The sequence below is a fragment of the Ranitomeya variabilis genome, chromosome 5 (genome assembly GCF_051348905.1).
Source record: "Ranitomeya variabilis isolate aRanVar5 chromosome 5, aRanVar5.hap1, whole genome shotgun sequence".
Taxonomy (NCBI): Eukaryota; Metazoa; Chordata; class Amphibia; order Anura; family Dendrobatidae; genus Ranitomeya; species Ranitomeya variabilis.
The window spans coordinates 552,340,517-552,367,770 of record NC_135236.1 but is presented as its reverse complement, the minus strand read 5'-3'; the positions used below and the strand labels follow the sequence as shown (position 1 = coordinate 552,367,770).

Here is a 27,254-nt window from a genome sequence, read left to right as displayed (position 1 = left end):
CTCACGCGACCAATCACAAGCCGCGACGTCATCGAAGGTCCTGAACCACACCGGCATCTATAGGAACGGACGCCGCTGAGATCGGCTGTCTGCAGAGGGTGAGTATAACCATTTTTTTTTTTTTTTTATTATTTTTAAACATTCTATCTTTTACTATAGATGCTGCATAAGCAGCATCTATAGTAAAAAGTTGGTCACACTTGTCAAACAGTATGTTTGACAAGTGTGACCAACTTGTCAGTCAGTTTTCCAAGCGATGCTACAGATCGCTTGGAAAACTTTAGCATTCTGCAAGCTAATTACGCTTGCAAAATGCTAAAAAAACGTGAAAAAAACGGAAAAAAAACGCAAAAAAAAAAATGCGGATTTCTTCCAGAAAATTTCCGGTTTTCTTCAGGAAATTTCTGCAAGAAATCCGGACGTGTGCACATACCCTACTGAACATGTTGCTTTTTTTTTCGCGATGCGATTTTTTCGCGGAAAAAAATGCAACATTTGCACAAGAAATGCGGAATACATTGTAAATAATAGGAGGCATATGTTAGCGTTTTTTTCGCGTTTTTATCACGTTTTTATAGCAAAAAAACGCGAAAAAAAACGCGAAAAATACTGAACGTGTGCACATGGCCTAAGCTAAAGGACTCATCTCACATACAATGTAAAGCAAAGTGACACCGTGGTAGATCAGTGGTATGTGGTCAAAGAAGACTTTTACTTAGGTTTTCTTACTAAGGTCAATAAAACAGGAAAACCACAAAACAGGAAAAAGGTAAAAAATAAAAATGCAATAAAATACAAAAAATGCGGTGTGGTGTAAATGTACCATACGAATAATAGGAAGTAAATAAGGGTCAGAAGTGGGTTTGGTAGACCTCGTTAAATTGGTATAATTGTAATCATGGCTGCTACAATAAGATCAAGGAGAATTGTTTTTAAAACTCTTATAAAAAAACAACAACTGTTTCCCATTGTCATTGAAGTCTTAGAAAGAGACGTATGGAAAAATGGCAGAAAAAAAAGTCATACCTATAGCATGCAGAATTTTTTTAAAAAAGGAAGATACACTAACTGCAAAATTGCTACAAAAGATCACAAAACAAAATGCTGTGTATACAGACTGTGCAATATTTCACTAGAGTCTTAGAATTAAAAAAAAAAGACATTAATACACTGGTTGTGTACCCTCCTCTCCTCACTAATCTCTGCAACTACTGTGCAGACACATAACAGAGCTGAGTTACAGTGGGGGAAATAAATACGGTATTTGATCCTTTGCTGGTTTTGTAAGTTTGCCCACTGACAAAGACATGAACAGTCTATCATTTTAAGGGTATGTTTATTTTAACATTGAGAGATAGAATATCAAAATTAAAGTCCAGGAAATCACATTGTATAAATTATATAAATTTATTTGCATTTTGCAGTGAGAAATAATTATTGGATCCCCTACCAACCATTAAAGGGAACCTGTCACCCTCAAAATCGAAGATGAGCTAAGCCCACCAGCATCAGGGGCTTATCTTCAGCATTCTGGAAGCCCCTGATGTATCCTGAAAGATGAGGAAAAGAGGTTAGATTATACTCACCCAGGGGTAGTCCCGCTGCAGTGCGGTCCGATAGGTGTTGCGGTCCAGTCCGGGGCCTCCCATCTTTTTACGATGACGTCCTCTTCTTGTATTCACGCTTGGCTCTGGCGCAGCCGTACTTTGTCTGCCCTGTTGAGGGCAGAGCAAAGTACTGCAGTGCGCTGGCGCCGGGAAAGGTCAGAGAGGCCCGGCCCCTCAACAGGGCAGACAAAGTACGCCTGCGCCGAAGCCAAAGCATGAATACAAGAAGAGGACATCATCTTAAGAAAATGGGAGGCCCCGGACCCGACCGTGACGCCCATCGTACCGGGACCGCCCCTGGGTGAGTATAATCTAACCTCTTTTTCTCATCTTTCAGGATACATCGGTGGCTTATCTACAGCATTACAGAATGCTGTAGATAAACCCCTGATGCTGATGGGCTTAGCTCACCTTCAATTTTGGAGGTGACAGGTTCCCTTTAAGGCTATGTACACACGCTGTGGATTTTGCTGCGGATCCGCAGTGGATTGGACACTGCAGATTCGCAGCAGTTTTCCATGAGTTTACAATACCATGTAAAACTATGGAAAACAAAATCCGCAGTGCACATGCTGCGGAAAAAAATGCATGGAAATGCTGCATTGTTTATTCTGCAACATGTCAATTCTTTGTGCGGAATCTGCAGCGGTTTACACCTGCTCCTCAATAGTAATCCGCAGGTGTAAAACCGCAGGTGGAATCCTCACAAAAGCCGCGGAAAAAACGTGGTAAATTCGCGGTAATTCCACAGTAAATCCGCAGTGCGGTTTTTCTGCGGATTTACCAAAATCAGTGCGGAAAAATCCGCACAATATTCCGAAACGTGTGCACATACTGTAAGGCGTTCTGGCTCCTACTGACCAGCTAGATGCGCCCAATCGACTCGTTACCTGCATTAAAGACAGCTGTCTTACATAGTCACCTTCATTCAGACTCTAACCTCTACAACATGGGCAAGACCAAGGAGCATTATAAATGTCAGGGACAAGAACATAGACCTGCACAAAGCTGGAATGGGCTACAAAACCATAAGTAAGATGCTGGATGAGGAGACAAATGTTGGTTCAATAGTAAGAAAATGGAAGAAATACAAAATGACTGTCAATCAGCATCGATCTGGGACACCATGAAAAATCTCACCTCGTGGGTTATCCTTGATAATGAGGAAGGTGAGAGATCAGTCAAAAACTGCACAAGGGGATCTCAAGGTAGCTGGGACCACAGACACCAAGAAAACCATTGGGAACATATTACACAGTTAAGGTTTAAAAATCCTGCAGTGCCTGCAAGGCCCCCCTGCTCAAGAAGGCACATGTGCAGACCTGTCTGAAGTTTGGCAATGAACACCTGGATGATTCTGAGTGATTGGGAGAAGGTGTTGTGGTCAAATGAGACAAAAATTGAGGTCTTTGGCATTAACTCAACTCGCCGTGTTTTTAGGAAGAGAAATGCTGCCTATGACCCAAAGAACACCATCCCTACTGTCAAGCATGGAGGTGGAAACATAATTTTTGGGGGGTGTTTCTCTGCTAAGGGCACAGGACTACTTCACTGCATCAGTGGGAGAATGGAAAGAGCCATGTACCATAAAATTCTGAGTGACAACCTCCTTCCCTCCGCCAGGACAATAGAAATGAGTCGTGGTTTGGTCTTCCAGCAAGACGATGACCAAAAAACATACAGCTAAGGTAACAAATGAGTGGCTCAAAAGAAGCACATTAAGGTCATGGAGGGAGTTGAAGCTCCGAGTTGCCAAGCGACAGCCTCAAAATCTTAATGATTTAGAGATGATCTGCAAACTTTCTCCTGACATGTGCACAAACCTCATCATCAACTGCAAAAAAAGTCAAACTGCTGTGCTTGCCAACAAGGGTTTTACCCCCAAGTATTAAGTCTTGTTTGCCAGAGGGATAAAATACTTGCACATACTCACTGCAAAATGTGATTTTCTGGATTTTAGTTTTGATATTCTATGTCTCAATGTTAAAATGAACCTACCCTTAAAATTATAGACTGTTCTTGTTTTTGTCAGTGGGCAAACTTACAAAATCAGCAAGGGATCAAATACTTATTTCCCCCACTGTATGTATTACTGCAAACCCTTCTAGATCGCAACTCACAATGGTCTCAGCTCTATCTCTAACCCCATACTGACTGTTGTAAGATGAAACCTGGGAAGTGTTTGTAATGATACATATCTCAGCTCAGCTGTATCTCTAAACAACAGCTGCAAAGTTATGTATCATTACAAACCCTTTCAGATCTCATATAGTGCTGTCAGCTCGGACGCTACCTCCACACTGACTGCTGTAAGATGAGATCTGGAAGTGTTTGCAAAAATAAATAACTCAGTTTTGAAGTATCTATACACAGTAACTGGAGAAAACAGTGAGGCGAGGAGGGCATGTACTTTTCTCCCTAGTATGAGGCTGACAGTTTATGATTGGCCATCCTCATGCAGGGAAAGAGGTAAACATTCCCAGAGATAAATCTCTCGGCTATGGCCAGTTGAAATATAACATAAATTATAATCTAAACTTTACAAGCTAATATCTCTGTAGTGAAGAGGGGAAGTTAAAAATTAAAACTATGATGTATTTAGCTCTGCAGCCACTGTGCTATTTCATTATGTGGTTAGTTTAATATGCTCAAACCAATGAAAGATCCTTTAAAAAAAGAGTTGTACGGGATTGATCAGCTGAAAACAGCTCTGGTGTCTGGGTGATGTGAACACATGAAATGGAGCTGCAAAGCGCAGTGCCATTCAGCATTTAACAAGATACCGAAAAATGTCTTTCTTGTGCTTTAAATAACACAGCATCTGTTAAACAGGAGGAGATATGTATTGCATGTTATGTACCTCAGATTTTCCAGAAAAGGAAGAGATGATGCTTAAATCCATGCTCGTTGCAGAGTTCAGAGATCCATCAGACTCCGGACGTGATAAAAGTCCATTGTTGTCTAAGGCATCTAACAAAATAGATGCAACAAGTTATGATTTATTTCTGCTGATTATGATTCAAGATGTGAATACAGTATATGCATACATTATATATATATATATATATATATATATATATACACAGTATATACTAGCTGAAGAGCCCGGCGTTGCCCGGGCATAGTAACTAACTGTGGTTAATTAGAACAAATTACATTGATTATATTGCACATAAAATTATTTATAATTAGTTAACACAAATTAACTAAACGATTACCTAAGTATTGATAGTATTTTATTTTCAACTCATTTAAGAGCCTTTTGGATAAACAATATTTTTGGTTTTTCCTTCCAGTGCAAAGATGAACAGATTTTTGTCAGTTCCAACTCTTGACCATGAGAAAAGCATGGAGATTGCAAATCGATTCCTACTACTTTCAAGGACTGTCCCTGAGCCTTGTTAATGGACATTGCAAATGCCAGTCAAAGTGGAAACTGGAGGCGTTTAAAATGAAAAGGCAAATCAGATGGAATGAGAGGAATTCTTGGAATGAAAAGGTCCTCTCCTTTGGCACATCCTGTTGATGAGCTGTGTATCTAATCCTATCCTGTGTGATACTGCCTGCTGAGCTGTGTATCTAATTCTGTCCTGTGTGATACTGTCTGCTGAGCTGTGTATCTAATCCTAGCCTGTGCAATAAAGTCAGCAGAGCTGTGTATCTAATCCTATCATGTGTGATACTGACTGCTGAGCTGTGCATCTCATCCTATCCCATGTTACTGACTGCTGAGCTGTGCATCTCATCCTATCCCATGTTACTGACTGCTGAGCTGTGTATCTAATCCTATCCTGTGTGATGCTGTCTGCTGAGCTGTGTATCTAATCTTATCCTGGTGATTCTGACATTGTTTTCTTGTGACATATTGTACTTCATGTTAGTGGTAAAATTTCTCCGATATTGCCTGCGTTTACTTGTGAAAAAAAATGGAAATTTGGAAAATTTCGCAATTTTCCAACTTTGAATTTTAATAAGTTGATAAGTAACATTTCCCACATGTCTACTTTACATCAACACAATTTTGGAACCAAAATTTTGGTTAGGGAGTTATAAGGGTATGTTCACACGATCCTGATTTCAATCCTTTTTTTTTCAGGACAAAAACCGCAGCTCTTGGCAGAAAACGCAGGTGCGTTTTTGGTGCGTTTTTGATGCGTTTTTGATGCGGTTTTTGATGCGGTTTTTAGTGCGGTTTTTTATGCAGTTTTCTCTGCAGATTGTCTGTGTTTGACACAAATAAAGCTTTAACTGCAGTGGGGGAAAAAAAAAAAAGAAATGATGTCATTTCCTTGCCAAACCCTTTTCTTCTTCCATCCTCCATTTTGGGACTAAACACCAAAATGAGTGGACGTGTTTTGAATGACAGCGCTCCGCAGAGTGCGGAGCGTAGGCCAGATCACAGCCCGCGGATCCAGCTCTATCCAGCTATGCGTCATGCGCCCCTATATTTAACATGGGGGCGCATGGACATGCGTCGCACTTGCGTTTTGCGCCGCATGCGTCACTGCAGCGCACGCATCCGGGCGCAGAGGACGCAGCAAGTTGCATTTTTGCTGCGTCCAAAATCAATCAAAAAAAGGACGCATGCGGCGCAAAACGCAGCGTTGTGCATGCGTTTTGCTGCGTTTTTGTTTGCGTTGTGTGTTGCGGCGCCGACGCTGCGGCGCACAACGCAAATGTGAACATAGCCTAAGTGCCACGTATTTAAGTGCCACGTATCACGTATGTCAGTGCCACGTATTTCAGTGCCACGTATTTCAGTGCCACGTATTTCAGTGCCACGTATTTCAGTACCACGTATTTCAGTGCCACGTATTTCAGTGCCACGTGCCACGTATTTCAGTGCCACGTATTTCAGTGCCACGTATTTCAGTACCACGTATTTCAGTGCCACGTATTTCAGTGCCACGTATTTAAGTGCCACGTGCCACGTATTTCAGTGCCACGTGCCACGTATTTAAGTGCCACGTGCCACGTATTTAAGTGCCACGTGCCACGTATTTAAGTGCCACGTGCCACATATCATGTATTTCAGTGCCACGTATCACGTATTTCAGTGCCACGTGCCACGTATTTAAGTGCCACGTGCCACGTATCACGTATTTCAGTGCCACGTATCACGTATTTCAGTGCCACGTATTTCAGTGCCACGTATTTAAGTGCCACGTGCCACGTATTTCAGTGCCACGTATTTAAGTGCCACGTGCCACGTATCACGTATTTCAGTGCCACGTATCACGTATTTCAGTGCCACGTATCACGTATTTCAGTGCCACGTATTTAAGTGCCACGTATTTCAGTGCCACGTATCACGTATTTCAGTGCCACGTGCCACATATTTAAGTGACACGTATCACGTATTTAAGTGCCACGTGTCACGTATTTAATTGCCACGTATTTAAGTGCCACGTATCCCACGAAGATTTTCCATGGAGAACAGACACATCCAGAGACATGTCTGCTCTCCACGGCTGCAGCAACACACTGACAGGAGCCATAGTTCCTGTCGGTGTGTCACTTTTCATGCGCGAGCGAGTTTACCGGCGGTCATTGACCCCGGCACTCTCGCTTAACGGCAGTGCTGCGTGGGAAAGTTCAACGCAGCTGTACTGCTGTTAACCGAGACGCCGAAGTCATTGAACTCCGGAACAGTACGCGATACACTGCTAGGAGCTTCGCTCCTGGCAGTGTATCGCCGGAGAGCAGCCGATCGGCGTGGGACACTCGTTTTATGGATTCTGCGGACAGGGAGTATGAATTTGATTTTTTATTTTGTGATTTTTTCCTGGAGGATCGAGGGCTTCGCCTACAAGTGTGCTGTTGGTGAGTATATACTCTGTGTTATATGTTGTATGTACTGTACTGTGTGTCATGTATGTGTATTGTGTGTGTTTTGTGTAACTTTACAACTGTGCTAAGTCGCCGGACACAGGGACAACTCTCCCATCCTAATACCGGATGGGAGTCGTAGTCCCATACGGCGACTTAGCACAATGGTGGCACTAGCGTCGCATGGGGACACACACGCATACACACACACACACACACACACACCACACAGACAGACACACACACATACCAATTCAATCAAACGGCCGACACGATCCCCATGCGACGGTACGCCTCCATGTCTCTCCGCCCAAGCACTTCCGCCGACGCACTTCCGGCCGCTTCCCCGCACTTCCGGCTGCAGCGGTTCTGCACCACAAACCGCAATAAAACCCGCAGATATATTTTTGATCTGCGGGTTTTACTGCGGGTTTGATCTCACAATGGAGGTCTATGGGTGCAGAACCGCTGCAGTTTCGGGGAAAGAAGTGACATGCTCCTTCTTTTTTCCCGCACCGATTCATCGCGGCTTTTTAAGGGAAATTCAGGACCGTGTGCACAGTGGTTCCTGTTTTCCATAGGGGTACATTGTAATGTACCCTGCATGGAAAACAGCTGCGGAACCGCAGCGGCAAAACCGCTGCGGTTCTGCAGTAAAAAACGCACTGTGTGAACATGGCCTAAGGGTTAAAAGTTAACCAGCGATTTCTCCTTTTTACAACACCATTTTTTTTAGGGATGACATCACATTTGAAGTCACTTTGAGGGATCTATATGATAGAAAATAGCAAAAAGTGACACCATTCTAAAAACTGCACCCCTCAAGGTGCTCAAAACCACATTCAAGAAGTTTATTAACCCTTCAGGTGTTTCACAGGAATTTTTGGAATGTTTAAAAAAAAAAAAGATCATTTAACTTTTTTCACAAAAAAAATAATTCAGATCCAATTTGTTTTATTTTTCCAAGGGTAACAGGAGAAATTGGACCCCAAAAGTTGTTGTACAATTTGTCATGAGTACGCTGATACCCCATATGTGGAGGTAAACCACTGTCTGGGCGCATGGCAGAGCTCAGAAGGGAAGGAGCACCATTTGACTTTTCAATGCAAAATTGACTGGAATTGAGATAGGACGCCATGTGGCGTTTGGAGAGCCCCTGATGTGCCTAAACATTGAAACCCCCCACAAGTGACACCATTTTGGAAAGTAGACCCCCTAAGGAACTTATCTAGATGGGTGGTGAGCACTTTGAACCCCCAAGTGCTTCACAGAAGTTTATAATGTAGAGCCGTAAAAATAAAAAATCATATTTTTTTCACAAAAATGATCTTTTCGTCCCCAATTTTTTATTTTCCAAAGGATAACAGGAGAAATTGGACCCCAAATGTTGTTGTGCAATTTTTCCTTAGTACGCTGATACCCCATATGGGGAACCACCGTTTGGGTGCATGGCAGAGTTCGGAAGGGAAGGAGCGCCATTTTGGAATGCAGACTTTGATGGAATGGTCTGCGGGCGTCACGTTGCGTTTGCAGAGCCCTTGATGTACCTAAACAGTAGAAACCCCCCACAAGTGACCCCACATTGGAAACTAGACCCCCAAAGGAACTTGCCTAGAGGTGTTGTGAGAACTTTGAACCCCCAAGTGTTTCACTAAAGTTTATAACGCAGAGCCGTGAAAATAGAAAATAATTTTTTCCCACAAAAAAGATATTTTAGCCCCCAAATTTTTATTTTTTGAAAGGTAACAGGAGAAATTGGACCACAAAAGTTGTTACCCAATTTGTCCTGAGTACCTGAGTTCCTGATACCCCATATGTGGGGGTAAACCACTGTTTGGGCGCACGTTGGGGCTCGGAAGGGAAGTAGTGACGTTTTGGAATTTGATGGAATGGTCTGCGGGCGTCACGTTGCATTTGCAGAGCCCCTGATGTGCCTAAACAGTGGAAACCCCCCAATTCTAACTCCAACCTTAACCCCAACACACCCCTAACCCTAATCCCATCCCTAACCACACCCCTAACCCCAACACACCCGTAACCTCAACACACCCCTAACCCCAACACACCCCTAACCCTAACCATAACCCTAACCACACCCCTAACCCAAACACACCCCTAGCCCTAATCCCAACCCCAACACACCCCGAACCCCAACACACCTCTAACCCTAATCACAACCCTATCTATAAACCTAACCACACCCCTAACCCTGACACACCCCTAACCCAACCGTAAATCCTAACCCCAACTCTAGCGCCAACCCTAACCTAACTTTAGCCCCAACCCTAACCCTAACTTTAGCCCCAATTCTAACTTTAGCCCCAACCCTAACTTTAGCACAAACCCTAACCCTAATGGGAAAATGGAAATAAATACATTTTTTTATTTTATTATTTTTCCCTAACTAAGGCGGTGATAAAGGAGGGTTTGAGTTACTATTTATAGAGGGTTTTTATAGCGGGTTTTTATGTTTGGCAGCTGTCACACGCTAAAAAACTCTTTTTATTGCAAAAAATAGTTTTTGCGTCACCACATTTTGAGAGCTATAATTTTTCCATATTTTGGTCCACAGAGTCATGTGAGGTCTTGTTTTTTGTGGGACGAGTTGACGTTTTTATTGGTACAATTTTTGGGCACATGACATTTTTTGATCGCGTTTTATTCCGATTTTTGTTAGGAGGAATGAACGAAAGCCAGCAATTCATGAATTTCTTTTGGGGAGGGCGTTTATACCGTTCCGCGTTTGGTAAAATTGATAAAGCAGTTTTATTCTTCGGTTTAGTATGATTACAGCGATATCTCATTTATATCTTTTTGTTATGTTTTGGCGCTTTTATACAATAAAAACTATTTTATATAAAAAATAATTATTTTTGCATCGCTTTATTTTGAGCGCTATAACTTTTTTTTTTCCCTGATGATGCTGTATGGCGGCTCGTTTTTTGTGGGACAAAATGACATTTTCAGCGGTATCATGTTTACTTATTTCTGTCTTTTTGATCGCGTGTTATTCCACTTTTTGTTCGGCGGTATGATGATAAAGCGTTGTTTTTTGCCTCGATTTTTATTTATTTGTTTACGGTGTTCATTGAAGGGGTTAACTAGTGGGACAGTTTTATAGGTCGGGTCGTTACGGACACGGCGATACTAAATATGTATACTTTTATTGCTTTTTTTATTTACATAAAGAAATGTATAATATATTTTTTTTTTCTTTACAGTATTTAGGAATTTTTTTTTATTTTTACACAGTGTATTTTTTTTTTTACTTTTTTACTTCGCCCCAGGGTGGGACATCACTATATATTATCAGATCGCTGATCTGACACTTTGCATAGCACTGTGTCAGATCAGCGATCTGACAGGCAGTGCAAGAGGCTTGCCGGCACCTGCTCTGGAGCAGGAGCTCACAAGCCACCTCCCTGCAGGACCCAGAAGGACCCCCGTGACCATCTTGGATCCGGGATCTGCAGGGAGGAGTATGGAGGAGATGCTCAGAACAACGCAATCACATCGCGTTGTTCCGAGGGTCTCAGGGAAGCACGCAGGGAGCCCCCTCCCTGCGCGATGCTTCCATGTGCCACCGGAACGCTGCGATCATGTTTGATCGCAGTGTTCCGGGGGTTAATGTGCCGGAAGCGGTCTGTGACCGCTCCTGGCACATAGTGCCGGATGTCAGCTGTGATAATCAGCTGACACCCGGCCGCGATCGGCTGCGCTCCCCCCATGAGCGCGGCTAATCGCATATGACGTACAATCCCATCGGTAGTCATACGGGCCCAGGCCACCTGGACGGGATAGTACGTCAGATGTCAAAAAAAGGGTTAATTAGTGGTCCAAAGTAATACAACAATAAAACATTGTTTTTCAACTTACATGTTGCAATTTCAAAGAAGAAACAGAATAAACAGCATGTGCAGCAGTAAAGACACCCCTAAATAATACTTGCACACCATTTGGCTTTGATGAAAGCCTCCAAACGTTTCTTGAAGCCATCAATAAGCTTCTTGCACTTCTCAGCTGGTGTTTTCTCCCACTCTTCCTTTCCAATTTGTACAAGCTCTTGAATGTTTTCAGGGTTCGTTTTCCCAATGGCAGATTTCAGCTCGCTCCAAAGATTTTCAATGGGATTGAGGTCAGGACTCATTGTTGGCCTTTTTAAAACAGTCCATTTTTTCTTTTTTAACCATTCCTGTGTACTTTTGGATGTTTTCTTTTGGTCATTATCTTGCTGGAGGACCCATGACCCATGATCTTCAAATCAAACCAAGTTTATTACAATGGGTAGGACATTTTGCTCTAAAATCTCTTGATAATTCTCTGATTTCATGATTTTTGTAATACGGTCAAGGCCTCCAGTACCAGACACAGCAAATGAAACTCACAGCACTATGGATCCTCCACCATGCTTAACTGTTGGGTGTTCTTTTCCTTATAAGCTTCATTGCAGTGTCAGCAACTAAAACTGTTTCTTTGCATAGTGAAAAAGCTCTTTTTCTGTTTCATCTGTCCATAGAACATTTTCCCAGAAGGATTTTGATTTGTCAAGGTAATCTTTGGGATAGATCAGTCATTCCTTTTTGTGCCTTTTCTTCAGTAATGGTTTCTTCCTTGGCTTCTGCCCATAAAGCTATGCTTGGTTTAGTGTGTGGCATATGGTACTTGTTGAAACCATGACCCCAGACTGTTCCAGGTTGACCATCAGGTCTTTAGATGTTTGACGTGGTGTTTTGCCACCATTCGCATGAACCTTTGAAGACATCTCTCATTTTCCTTTTTCCCTCACGTGCAGAGAGGTTTTGATGGTGCCATGCTTGGGAAAAGTCTTAATAACATTGCACACTGTTGAAACTGGGATTCCAAGGTCTTTTCAGATGGTCTTATACCATTTACCATTTGGAGTCGAAACGTGTCGACTGGGTCATGTCGACCATGTAAATGTTTCTTTTGTATGCACTATATTTTCATTTGAAAAAGAAAAAGAAAAGGAAAAACCAGTCCTGTTAAGCTGGACTCCAATTTTTTCCATTATCCTTGATGTGAGGCCAGGGCGAGGCTGGTGTCTGAGCATAGACCAATTGGGTGAGCTGGAATCAAGTTTCTATATTTGCTAATAATAGTAGTTCTAATGTCCTCAGACAGCCCTTTTGCCTTCAACTTTGTGACAAAAGAACAGGGCCTACTGTCAGATGTTGAGTTCCCACCGCTGTACAGGGGGAATCTCGAACCATGTCTGCTGCGGTCTCCCATTCTCCTCCACCCACAGTGGAGCCTGCTCAATGGAGACGTCGATCCGAGCGTCTGGCTCAAGCTGATACTGTGTGCTTAGTTACTGTGGCCTTTCCAGGCTCTGAGTTTGTAGCCAGCACTGATCAGCAGCGAGCAGGCATTTTTGGGACTAAGTCCTGCTTTCCCCATACTGAGCATGCCCACGAGACGACCTCCCATTGGAGGTCGGGTATCACATGCTCAGGTCCTGTTGCAACTCCTATAGGACCATCAGGAAGGTCCCGGAGCACTACTACTATAAAAGGTTTGGTGTGAGTGTGTGTGTGTGTGCGTGCGTGCGTGCGTGCGTGTGTTTTCTGAACCATACCCATCCCTAGAGTTGTTGAATGCTCGCAAATGTTAGAGCTGCCTACCACCAGTTAGTGCCATCCAGCACAAGGCACAATCTCACAGTGTCCATTAGCAGCGTCAGCCAGTGCGGCACCGTGCGCAACTAGTGCGCTTTCCAGTCCCTAGTTAGGTCAGTTAGTGGTGTCCGCCAGAGCGGTGCTGCGCGCACCCAGTGCGCTAAATCTATTTAGTTTAGTTTTTTCCCTGACACCACTGTAGTGGTGTTGAGCGCAAGAGGTCTAGAGGGACTTTTACCCTGAGTATTGGGGCAGAGTTCTGTGAATCCTTGTTTGCGCTCTCTGTGCGGTATCACAGCCCTGTGACGCAACAGGGTTCGCTTCCTTCATACCAGGTGAATCTAACCCGTGTGTTTCTTCTCTTAATACCGCCATATAGTCCGTCATTATCGAGCAGCAGGTGTCTTTTCTGCATGGTGGACCCTGGACTGCGAACTCATCTTATAAAGCCTCTAATTAATATTTAGTGCGTTCCGCCAGTCCTAACATTACACTAGCGCCAGGCTCTGGCTTGTAATGGTGGACGAACAGCGTCTACACGGTACATCCAGCAGCTAGAGGGTAGGTTGGCGGCTCTTGAGCGTATAACCTCTGCTGTGGATGTTACCGCACTCGCTGTTCAGGCTGCTAGCGTAGCTGCAGCCAGTTTGTGCACTGCAACCCCTGCTCTGACCTTATCCTGTCTCCCGCTATCTGATAAGTTTACTGGTGACAGTAAGCTGTGTCGGGGATTCGTGTGCCATACACCTTGAGCTCCTGGCTGCACGTTTTCCTACAGAGCAGGCGAAGGTGGGATTTATATTATCCCTGTTGTCGGGCAGGGCGTTGGAGTGGGCAACGCCGCTGTGGGAGCGTGAGGATCATGTGGTGCAGAGTGCTCCAAGGTTCCTGGACTCTCTGAAACAGGTCTTTCTAGAACCTCGTGTCACCCATGATTCGGAGCTACAACTGCTGGCATTAACACAGGGTTCGTCCATGGTCAGTCATTTTGCCGTCCACTTCCGGACTTTGGCATCTGAGCTGGAGTGGCCGGATAAGGTCATTATTCCTGTGTTCTGGAGAGGACTGGCTGACCATGTGAAGGATTCCTTGGCCACTAGGGAGATTCCCGCCACACTGGAGGAGCTAATAGCTATATCCACTCGCATTGACCTCTGTTTTCACGAGCGAGGGTTGGAGCGAGCCCAGTGTAGGCAGAGGTTTTGTTTGGCACCTACCTTCACCAGGCCTCTGGAGTCTCCCGTTCAGGCCTCTGAGCCCTATGAGGCCATGAAGGTTTCTCGAGCGGGTCCTAAGTCTCGTGGTGCTCGAATATCCCTGGTCTGTATTGTATGCCAGCAGTCAGGACATTATACCAAGAAATGTCCACAGCGGCATGGAAACGACCGCGTCTAGTGACTGTTGGAGGAGGTTCATTAGACACATTGGCGTTTTCCTCCAAATTGTCCTTCAAGGGCACAATTGCTTTTGGCCCTTCCACTTTTACGGTTGAACTTTGTGTGGATTCCGGGGCAGAGGGAAATCTCATGTCCTCTGCCTTCGCCCAATGGCACGCCATACCCCTGGTTATGTTAGCCAGACCAGTGACCATAAGAGTGGTAAATGGGTCGACACTGCCTTCACAGAATACTCACCAGACTATCCCGTTTTCGTTATCTATGTCTCCATCCCATCAGGAGATCATTTCCCTTCTTGTCATTCCTGAGGGAATAGATGAGATTCTGCTAGGGATACCTTGGTGACGTTACCACTCCCCACATATAGATTGGTCCTCTGGGAGAATTCTGGGATGGAGAGAATCTTGTGAGGGCAGATGTCTGAGGGATTGCATTCAGGTTGCCACTACAGAGGTACCCGCAGATCTTACCTCTCTCCCCAAACACTATTGGTCTTATGAGGACGTATTCTCCACCAAGAGAGCTGCTGAGACCTCTTGCGCCTCACCGCCCCTATGACTGTCCTATTGATCTCTTGCCAGGGGCAGAGCCTTCCTGGGGGCGCGTCTATCCCCTGTCTCTCCGGGAGATGGAGGCAATGTAACAATACATCCAGGAGAATCTGGCAAGAGGATTCATTAGGAAGTCAGTGTCACCAGCGGGGGCGGGGTTATTCTTTGTACAAAAGAAGAACGGAGAATTGCATCCATGCATTGACTATAGGGGTCTTAACGCCATCACCGTTAAGAATAAGTACCCTCTGCCCTTGATATCTGAGCTCTTTGATAGACTATGAGGGGCGAGAGTATTTACTAAGCTAGATCTGCGGGGTGCTTACAACCTGATTAGCATCCGTGAGGGGGACGATTGGAAGACGGCTTTCAATACCAGGTATGGGCACTATGAATATATGGTGATGCCCTTTGGGCTTTGTAATGCCCCAGCCATCTTCCAAGACATTGTATATGATATCTTTCGGGATATGCTCTCCACCTTGGTGCTAGTCTATCTGGATGATATTCTCATCTACTCGCCAGATATAGATTCCCACCGAAGAGATGTTTGCAGAGTTTTCGACCTCCAACGAGCAAACTCCCTCTATGCCAAGTTGGAGAAGTGTGTGTTTGAGCATGAGTCCTTACCTTTCCTTGGTTATATCATCTCTGCCTAGGGATTGGCTATGGATCCTGCCAAGCTACAAGCATTGAGGGACTAGAAGGAACCTCATTCTCTCAAAGCGGTGCAGCGCTTTATGGTGTTCATTAATTATTATCGCCAGTTCATTCCCCACTTCTCAACCTTGGTAGCTCCCTTGGTAGCCCTCACTAAGAAGGGTGCAAATCCCAAATTGTGGTCGGAGGAGGTCTCCAAGGCCTTCTTATCTGTTAAGTCCCATTTTGCTAGCGCTTCCATTTTGCATCGTCCCGATGTAGATAAGCCCTTCATTATAGAGGTGAATGCCTCATCCGTCGGTGCTGGAGCGGTCCTCTTTCAAAAGGATGCTCGGGGTTGGAAGCATCCTTGCTTACTTTTCTCAAAGATCTTCATTCTGGCGGTGAGGAATTATTCCATCAGGGACAGGGAGTTGCTACCAATGAAGTTGGCCTTTTCAGAGTGGAGACACCTCCTGGAGGGGGCTCGCTTCCCTTCCAAGTTTACACTGACCACAAGAATTTGGTGTATTTGCAAACAGCCCAGTGACTAAATTCTCACCAGGCTAGATGGTCCCTGTTCTTTTCCTGGTTCCACTTCTCCCTTCATTTCCTATCCAGGGAGAAGAACATTTGCGCCAACGCTCTCTCCCACTCTGTGGTGTCATCATCAGAGGAGGAGCCTCAGCTAATTGTCCCCTCTGAGAGTCAGAGAACTGTGGCTCTGGTGTCACTAGAGTCTGTGCCCCCAGGCAAGACTTTCATGCCATCTAATTTGCGACCGGAGGTTCTCTCTTGGGCTCACTCGTCCAGGGTGGGTGGACATTTCGGGATCAAAAGGACATCAGAGCTTCTGGCGAGGACGTACTGGTGGCCGCATATGGCCCGTGATGCCGGAGACTATATTCGGGCTTGCGTTTCTTGCACCAAGAATAGGTTTCCTCGACAACAACCTGCTGGGTTACTTTACCCCCTACCGGTGGCAGATAGGCCCTGGGAGATGGTTGGGATGGACTTTGTGGCAAGCTTACTGAAGTCCCGTGGCTGCACCGTTATTTGGGTAGTTACCAATCATTTCTCCAAGATGGTGCATTTGGTGCCTCTCCCACGGTTACCTTCTGCACAGGCCTTGGCAGCGTTGTTTGTTAAACATGTATTCCGCTTACACGGTATGCCTGACAAGATTGTCAGTGACCGGGGTCCCCAGTTTGTGTCTCGGTTCTGGAGAGAGCTTTGTCGCCCACTTAGCAGTGAGCTGAATCTCTCTTCAGCGTACCATCACGAGACGAATGGGTTGGTAGAGAGGGCCAACCAGACCCTGGTCACATATCTACCACATTTTGTCTCGGCCAGGCAGGATGACTGGGCATCCTTGCTACCAACTCCACTGGGCAGACCCTATTCCTTCTTAAGTAAGGGCAGCATCCTCGGGTTCCTGTGCTCATGCCCATGTCTTCCGCCGACTCTAGGGTGGCAGACTGGGCAGTGGAAGCACGGGACATCTGGGACCGCACACAGGATGCCATCTGGGCCTCCAAGGAAAGAATGAGGGTCTCTGCCGATGCACAGCGGCGCCCCGCTGCGACCTTTGCTCCTGTCGACTTAGTGTGACTCTCCGCCCGCAATATCAGGCTGTGAGTTGAGTCCACTAAGTTTGTGCCTCGCTACTTAGGTCCCTTCAAGGTTCTGGAACAGGTTAATCCTGTGGTCTACCGTTTGGCTCTTTCTCCATGCCTGGGTGTCACTGACACCTTTCATGTTTCCCACTTAAAACCCGTTTACATGTCCAGGTTTTCCGAGTCATCTGCCGGGACATCGGGTTCGTCCACGGACGAGTACGAGGTGAATTCTATCTTGGGGTGCAAGGTGGTACGTGGCAAAAAGCACTATCTGGTGGACTGGAAGGGTCACGGCCCAGAGGACAGAAGCTGGGAAGCACATTCGGGCTCCACTGCTCATTGCAGCCTTTGAACGCCCAGGAGGGGGGGACATGTTAGGTGTCGAGTTCCCACCGCTGGGGGAATCTCGAACCATGTCCGCTGCAGTCTCCCATTCTCCTCCAGCCACACTGGAGCCTGCTCAGCGGAGACGTCGATGCCAGCGTCTGGCTCAAGCTGATACTGTGTGCTTAGTTACTGCTGCCTTTGCAGGCTCTGCCTTTGTAGCCAGCACTAATCAGCAGTGAGCAGGCATTTTTGGGACAAAGTCCTGCTTTCCCCATACTGAGCATACCCACGGGATGACCTCCCATTGGAGGTCGGGGGTCACATGCTCAGGTCCTGTTGCGACTCCTATTGGACCATCAGGAAGGTCCCGGAGCGCTACTACTATAAAAGGTTCGCATGGCCGCTCAGCCATGCGCTAGTGTAAACCAGTTAGTGTGTGTGTGTGTGTGTGTGTATATTGTGGAGAAGTGAGAAACGAGATCATAGCACAAAGGAGATAGAACCAGAAGGAGTCGTGCAACATCCTTCTGAGGCGCGTAGCCGGTGGACGGAACGCCGAGGAAGTAATAGACTCTACGCATTACTTTGAACTACGGCAGGGCAGTTAACTCTAGGTTGGCTGTCTCACCTTTACACCTAATGAAGACAAAGGAGGCAATTGTGGGAGAGGGGCGTCTCTAGGGTCCCTATAAAATAACTCCAGGCCTACCCTGTCATACGGGTGCATCCTATCCAAACCATCTGGGGGATGGAGAGAAAGAACAGAAACATACACGACAGTTGTGAGGACTATCCCATGGTGCTCAGCAGGGAGGTACTACAACACACAGGCACTAGTAGGAAGGCTACTGATTTCCACCTGCAAAGGGAACTCTGGATGTGCCTTCGGACCGGCCGGTCTCAGCCAGCCCTGTTACCAGTGCTCTGGATTGCGGATGCCGAAGCCTTCAGTAAAGAGGTAAAGAGACTGCAACCCTGTGTCCTCATCATTTACTGCGACCTACACCATTACCATCTACTCATCAAGGGAAGCCCTGGGGACACACTTCACCTGTGGGAAGTTACAACATCTAGCTGCCATTCCATCACCCCAGCGGACCCCTAGCAGCGTCGGTCACCCTGACCGAATACCACAGGTGGCGTCACGAACACTAGACAAATAAGACCTTTTAATTGGACGCCCCTCAAAGGGCCACGGACCGGGTCAGGCCACCGTGACATCCCCCGAACCGAAAGACCCGGTACCGAGTACCCCGCTGCCCTGCGTCTGGGGGCCGCTCCACTTACCCCTTTCACCTTGTGAAAATGTAAGATCTGTTGCTAAAAAAAAATTTGTGGTAAAAAATTAGTTATTTTTAGTTTACTGTCCAAAGTTATAAAATTCTGTGACCCACATGTGGTGTCAATTTGATCTCTACGGATGTGTGGGAATAGTTGTGTGTGTGTGTGTGTGGGGGGTGGTTGTTATTGTTTTTAATTGTTTTTATGCGCTTGTCAAATAAAAGTTTACCTTTTTATACATCATTCAACAGTGGTGTGCATTCTCTATGGTGGTTTTCTTGCTCTTTTTGTTCTCATCAGACTTTTTACCACTAGTTTGCACACCTGATATTTCATACTAGATGGTGGCCCGATTCTAACGCATCGGGTATTCTAGAATATGTATGTCCACGTAGTATATTGCCTAGCCACGTAGTATATTGCCCAGTTACGTAGTATATTGCCCAGTTACATTGTATATTGTCCAGTGACATAGTATATTGCCCAGTTACATTGTATATTGCCCAGTGACATAGTATACAGCACAGAGCCACATAGTATATTGCCCAGTGACGTAGTATATTGCCCAGTGACGTAGTATATTGCCCAGTGACGTAGTATATTGCCCAGTAACGTAGTGTACAGCACAGAGCCACGTAGTATATTGCCCAGTGACGTAGTATATTGCCCAATGACGTAGTATATTGCCCAGCCACGTAGTATATTGCCCAGTGACGTAGTATACAGCACAGAGCCACGTAGTATATTGCACAGCCCATGTAGTATATTGCCCAGCTACGTAGTATATTGCCCAGCCACATATGACACAGGTTAAAAAATAAAAAATAAACATATACTCACCTTCCGCAGGCGCGTTGTAGCTCTGTCGCCTGTGTGGGGTGCAAGCGGCAGCTTCCGGTCCCAGGGTGTGATGACATCGCGGTCACGTGACCGTGTCGCAGTCACATGACCGTGACGTCACGGCAGGACCTTGTCGCGCAGGACCTGTGATGACATCGCGGTCACACGACCGTGTAGCGGTCACATGACCGTGACGTCACGGCATGTCCTTTCCACGCAGGCGCGCAGGACTTGATGACGTAACCAAAAAATTACCGCACACTCTAACTCGATTCAATGCAAAAAGTGTTCAACAAGTTTATTACAAAAAAAGGTTGCCATGGAATAAACAGAAGCACAATGAATTCCGATTAGACCAAACCCAACGTTTCGACCCACCAGGGTCTTATTCATGGGATTACTTGGTTTCCAGAAGTGCGTACACAAATGGCAAAAAGAGGAAAGCAGGTAGGCAATCTCTTAGTATAAATTCTGTCACTATGGTGTCACAGGAAGGCGAATCAGTGTCATCAATAATACAGTGCATGAAGATGAAAGCAAATGGCAAATCATTGGATAGCCAGGGGTAGCGTTGTAACGCATAAGTTGTGCCTGTTAAGGCTCGGAGCTGCAGTACTTCTGCATAGTGTACTAGAGACAGAGGGGAGGTAGCGAGTCCACAAACCCTCACTGGTAAGGCAGGATTAGACGTGCAGGACCTGTATTGTCCTTGAGCCAGAGTACATCTATGTTCAGTATGGTAAGATGTGCTAGGATGATGGGGGATGATGGGTATCCTGGCTCCCGGTGTACTGCTGGGTCCGATGTGGTGGAGTGTAGGAGCGGCACTCCCGTGCCCTGCTCAGGGTGATGACGTCGCGGTCACATGACCGTGACATCATGGCAGGTCCTTCTGCCAGACCATCCTTGCCACCGGAACGTGCCGCTTGCATCGCGAGGAGCGGGAAAGGCGGCGTAGGTGAGTATATAATCATTTTTTATTTTTTTTATTATTTTTAACATTAGATGTTTTTACTATTGACGCTGCATAGGATGCGTCAATAGTAAAAACTTGGTCACACAGGGTTAATAGCAGCGGTAACGGAGTGCGTTACCCGCGGCATAACGCGGTCCGTTACCGCCGGCATTAACCCTGTGTAAGCGGTGACCGGAGGGGTGTATGCGGGCGCCGGGCAGTGAGTGCGGGGAGTAAGGAGCGGCCATTTTCTTCCGGACTGTGCGCATCGCTGATCGGTCGTGGCAATGGTCGTGGGCGTTTTGCCACGACCAATCAGCGACTTGGATTCCATGACAGACAGAGGCCGCGACCAATGAATATCCATGACAGACAGAAGGACAGACAGACGGAAGTGACCCTTAGACAATTATATAGTAGATACTGCTAGTGCGCCAGTTTTCCTCTCTTACTATTATCAATTTGATCACTACAACCCTCGATTAAGTCATAAAGAGGTGTGTTTTGCAAAATGGGGTCACTTATGAGGAGTTCTGTTGTTCTGGCACTTCAGGGGATTTCATAGTTTGTCATGGCATAACCATAGCAGTAAAATTTACACTATAGTATGGCATCTTTCCTTTCTCAACTTTGCACTGTGCCTGAAAAGTATTTCCTGTGTACATATAGCATATCAGCACACTCAGGAGACATTTTTACAACAAACTAGGTCCATTTCTTTGTAATAGAGTGCAGGGTAGAGTATGTCACCACAGAACAGACAGACCAACTGTTGAGGGGGATTTATTAACAGGAGTAAGATTCTCCTCGCAGGGAGAAAACAGAGGGGGTTAATAGAGAAAGAGCAAATAGTATAACAATACACAACAAGCTAACTGAAGGTATGAAACAGTTAAGCGGAATAGAAACAGTTAACGAGTGTTCTTGTAACTTATCAGTCCAGCGAGGTCCTGACTGAAGGGTCCTTTTTCCAGCGTGGGTGCTGTCACCAACAGCACTTGAAGATTCTGAAGTCTCTGCTCTGTCTCTTGGGAACTGGAGACTCCGGGGTTAAATCTTTGCAGCCTTTTCTCAGAGTGAAACTGGAAGCAAGAAGTAGAACAGCCACACTGCTGCTCAATTCTCTGCATGTTAAGCTGGCAGTCTCTCTGCAGTAGGGATGCTACACACATACTGGGCAGTTTACTTGTCACACTCAGGGAGTCTTGGCTTGTCACTGTGGTCACCAGGGCTGCACGCTCGGGTCACTGTCTCTGCACTGTCAGGGTAAAAGTCTTCTCTGATTACGGAGGCTTCCGAGTCCACACTCTCACATCCAGCCTTCACTACGGCTGGTATCTTAGCCTCAGTGCCCTCATGGGGAGCACTCTCTCTCGGGGAGCGCGGCGCTGCAGCCTGCTTTCTCTCTGGCGCGCTGTCCCCTCTGTCTCGCGAGCTCTGCTCTCCTGCTCTTTTCTGACCACACCCCTCTCTCTTCCTCTATACCCCCAGCAGTTACATGATCCCCTCTGTCCAGGGCAGAAAGTCCTCCCCCAAAACAACTCAACTGTACGACTAAGTGGTTCCAGGTAAGGAGCAGGGGAAACAACATCCTTTTGGGTTGTCTTCCTCTTCACCCCTTCTTTCCTATTAGTCTTCACAAAAATTAAAAACTTGGGGCAAAACAACATTTTAGAGGTAAAAGGTAATAATTATTTTCTCTTCACCACCCAATAGCATAAAAATCCATGAGGCACATGTGGTGTCAATATGATTACTGCACCCCTAGTTGAATTCTTTGGGAATGTAGTTTGTAAAATTAGGTCATACATGGGGGGTTTCTGTTGTTCTGGCACCTCAAGGGTTTTGCCAATATGAAATGGCACCCTGAAACCATTCCAGCAAAATCCAATATTGTGTTTCTTAACTTCTGAGCTTTGCACTGTGCCTCAAAAGTAGTTTTCGATCATATATGGGGTATAGATGTACTCAGGAGAAATTGCATAACAAATTTGGGGGTCCTTTCCATTTTCTCCTGATATCCTTGTGAAAATTAAAACATTTGTGAGTAAAAGAACAGCTTTTTGGGAACATTTATTTTTAAATTTTCACACATCAACATTGTAAAATTCTGTGAAGCACCTGGGGGGTCAAGGTGCTCACCACACATGTAGATAAATTCATTGATGGGTCTAGTTTGCAAAATGTGGTCACTTGTGGGGCTTTTCCACTGTTTAGGCACACCTGGGGCTCTCCAAACACGACATGACACCCGCACACAATTTCATTAAAGTATGTGTCCCAAAATGTCACGCCTTCCTTTCTGAGCCCTGCCGTGTACCCAAACAGTAGTTTTCCCCCCACATATGGGTTATTGGCGTACTCAGGAGTAATTTCACAATAGTTTGTATGGTGACATTTCTCCTATTACCCTTGTGAAATAAAAAAATCGGGGCAAAGATTATTTTTTTATTTTCATGGCTGTAAACGTCTGTGAAGCAAATGGGGGCTCAAGTTGCTCATCACACATCTAGATAAGTTCCCTGAGGGGTCTAGTGTCCAAAATGGTGTCACTTTTTTGGGTTTCCATTTTTAAGCACATCATGGATACTCCAAACGCAACATGGTTTCAGCTAATTATTCAAGCAAATTTTGCATAGAAAAAGTCAAATAGTGCTCCTTGCCTTCCGAATCCTGCCATGCACCCACACAGTAGTTTTCCCCCCACATATGGGTTATTGGCGTACCCAGGATAAATTGCACAACAAATTGTATTGTGCAACATCTCCTGTTACCAAAATTAGGGGCTAAAAAACATTTTTGTGGGAAAAATGTGATTTTTTATTTTTTATTTTCACTGCTCAATGTTATTATCTTCTGACAAGCACCTTAAGGTTCCAGGTGCTCACTACACATCTTGATAAATTCCCTGAGGGGTCTAGCTGCCAAAGTGGTATCACATGTGGGGGTTTCCACTTGTTAGGCACATCAGGAGCTCTCCAAATGCGACATGGCATATGCTATTTGCAGCAAATTTTGCATTCAAAAAGTCGAATAATGCTCCTTCCTTTCCAAGTCATGCCATGCACCCAAACAGTGGTTTTCTCCCACATATGGGGTATCACCATACTCAGGAGAAAATGCACAACAAATCTTGGGGTCCTTTTTTCTTTCACATCTGTGAAAATAAAAAAAGTGGGTCTAAAGTAACATTTTTTGAAAAAAGTTAAATGTTAATTTTTTTCCTTCCACATTCCAAAAATTTCTGTGAAGGGCTAAAAAAACTTCTTGAATGTGATTTTGAGCACCTTGAGGGGTTCAGTTTTTAGAATGGTGTCACTTTGGGGTATTTTCTGTCATATAGGCCTGGTGGTGGCTCTGAGGTGAGGTGAGCTCACACACGTACTATGTGCTTAACCTTGTGGTTCAGCTGTTTCTCAAAACCTACTCAGAGCTCCCGGATCTTCTTGTCAAAGTACGCCACCTGTGTGCCCATTCTAGAAAGTCAGCTACAGCTTCCGCTGCCCTTGCCGTGCTTCAGCAGCGTTTGCAGCTTCCGGCTCACTGGTGTGTGATGTCCCCACGCGTTGGTACTCTTCACTGCAGATGTTGGAAAGGATTTGTGAGCAGAAGAGGGCAGTTGTTGACTACCAGCATCAACAAGTCTGTCGGTATTTAGTTCAGACTCCACACATAAGACCTCAGGAGTGGACATGGATGTCAGACATATGTACTATCCTCCAAAACTTTGAGGACTCCATCAAGATGGTGAGCGGCGATGACACCATAATTAGCATTACCATCCTGCTTCTCTGTATTCTGAAACACTCTCTGCTCACAATCAAAGAGGATGCATTGCAGACGGAGCACGATGAGATGGAGCAAGGAACCATACAGGGTGATTACACACAGCCCAGCCTCATCTCATCCCAATGTGAATTGGGTGACAATGAGGAAGAGGAGGAGGAGGAAGAAGAGGATCTAGTTTCTTGCATTATAGATGGTACTACCTGCACAACTGTCATACCGTCTGTTCAGTGTAGATGGCCTGAGGCTGAGGACAGGGAGAAGGAGGAGGAGAGCATGGTCAGTCATCCCCTTGGTGAGGACACGGAAGTCTTGCCTGTTAGCAGTCTGGCACACATGGCTGAGTTTATGCTACGCTGCCTTTTCTGTTCTCAAAATTTTGGGTGACAGTCATTACTGGTTGGTGACACGCTACGAGGAGAACTGTCTATCTCTTATTCCCGAGGTGGACAGTTCTACTAAAATAGGGCAGTACCATATGGCGCTTGTTTGTGGAATTATTAAAAAAATTCTTATCTGAAAACGCTGGCTGCAGAGGTCACAGTTCGCTGGACAACCAAGGAGTACAGGCGAGAGAGACACAACTCCAATCCAGCAGAGGCAGGGGAACACTGGCAAAGTTCTGGGAGAGTTTTCTCAGACCCTCCCATCGCTCAGGCCTTGAGGCGCGGGGTACTCTCACAAGGAGTGCAAAGTTTGGGAAGATGCTGAGGGAGCACCTTGCTGTCCTCTGTGATTCGTCTGTGCCTTATAATTATTGGGCATCCAAGCTGGATACGTGGCATGAACAGGCTATGCCTTGGAGGTCCTGGAGTGCCCTGCCACTAGCGTTTTTTCAGAGCGAGTTTTTAGTGCCGCTGGTGGAATTATAACTGATAAGTGCATCTGCCTGTCAACTGACAGGCTGACTCTTATAAAAATGAACAACGGCTGGATTGGGACAGACTTCCCAACACCACCGAATGATAGCAGCGCAACATAAACTGAAATCCAGTCTCTTTTTTGGGAGGTCTATTCACATGCACCTCTTCACACCCACACATGGGTATAACGCTTCCTCATTTTGGCTATTTGCTGTTGTTCTCCTCCTTCTCCTCATCCTCAACCACCATATCACGAGAGTGACCATGGTCCGTGATGCAACACCCACATCATTTTTTAAAGGGTGTTTATGATGCCCGTAAAAACAATTTGCTTGACAGCATGTTCATATATACCCCCCAGGGGTAAATGTTTGTCAGCCCATACACTTAGTGCATGGGCATTACAAGTATAGGAGACCCACTCCTTTCTAATGGGAACATTTTTTTATGAGGCCCTCCTCCACGTCTCTTCCAAGGGGCTTTGGAGTGCCTCCATATTTTTGGCAGCCCTTGCATTCACTGCATAGGCAAACAGCATGGGAGACCTACTTCCTAATAATGGGAACATTGTTTTCAGGAGGCCCTCCTGTATGTCTCTTCAAAGGGGTATTGGAGTGCATACGCAATAACAGTATAGGAGACCCACTGTTTAATAATGGGGACAGCAAAACTGCTGGCTCTTTAAGAATAGTAAAGACCGCCTGATTGCCCTATAAAAATAGGCTTTGTGACTTTCAGAGTCCCTCCTTCATAAAGGAAACAGGATGTGTCTGATGATGTGTCACACACCACATGGTCAAATAAAGCTGTAAAATGTTAAAATGATATTTCCCAGTGAAGCATTTGTCTTGGTTGAAAGCAATGCTTAAAGTTCAAAAAAGCGTCAAAATGCTACTTGTGAACATAGTCCAAGGTGTGGAGGAGCATTTTTGTTTTTGGTATTTATTTTGCCTTATATACAAGTCATTACCCTGGAAAAGATGTTCCTTAACATATTTCCCAGGAAAATCCATTTTGGTTTCAATTTTGTATGTTTTATTGTGAGTCTGTAAAAGTGGCGTAAGACTCTGACAACATTGTTCACAGCAGTGACCTGGGAGTCAGAAATGATTCCAGGGGTCTTCTCCATGCTGTTCCCATATCATTTGAGCACTGTTCTCATCAATTTCTGCAATTTCTAGTCACTCTGTAGACCGCCGGGGGCCGCGAGAAAAATGCTTGAGATTCCCATAGACTTACATTGGGCTCGTTGCTTGGGTCAAGCACCTGAGCATTCCAATTTGCTTGCATTTTATTGCTCGTCCATCACTAGTTTTTATACAATACAACTATGGGGTTAGTAATGGGGGTGTTTTATAGATGCCTCTTCATTACTAACCTCTGGGCTTGATGTCACCTGACAATACAAAGGTGGCAACAACCTCCCAACTATCAACCCACTTACCACCGCTACAGGGTCGGAAAAGCATGGCTAAGTGCCAGAAAAGGCAAGTCTTATAGATGTGCATTTTCTAGGGCAGCTGAGAGCTGATGTTTTTAGCCTGGGGGGCAGTAGCCATAGCCTCTTTCTAGGCTATTAATATCAGCCCGCAGCTGTATGCATAGCCTTTGCTGGCTATTAATTATAGAGGGACACTATGTCATTTTTTGGGGGGTCCCCCATTTTAATAGCCAGTAAAGGCTAGGCATGCAGTTATGAGCTGATATTAATAGCCTGGGAAGCTCCAGAGGTATTACCCCCTTCCCAGGCTAGAAACATCTGCCCTCGGCGATCGGCTTTCCCTCTGCTGGTTAAGATAACTATGCGGGAGCCCACACCATTTTTTTCTGAAAAATAATCTTTTAATAATTAAATACATGTACAGTAAGCTGCACACACACTGTACTAATTGTTTATGTCACTGACATTTATATATCTAGGTAT

At 45.5% G+C, this 27,254-nt stretch overlaps 1 protein-coding gene across 2 annotated transcripts in view; it reads right to left on the bottom strand.

The window, feature by feature from the left end:
- The window catches only part of RGS14 (regulator of G protein signaling 14), a 261,749-nt gene that overhangs the window by 86,724 nt on the left and 147,771 nt on the right, over positions 1-27,254 (bottom strand). For both annotated transcript variants that reach the window (XM_077265913.1, XM_077265912.1), the window contains one exon: positions 4,468-4,577. In XM_077265913.1, the coding sequence (XP_077122028.1) occupies positions 4,468-4,577 (110 nt within the window). The remainder of the gene's footprint in view (positions 1-4,467; positions 4,578-27,254) is intronic.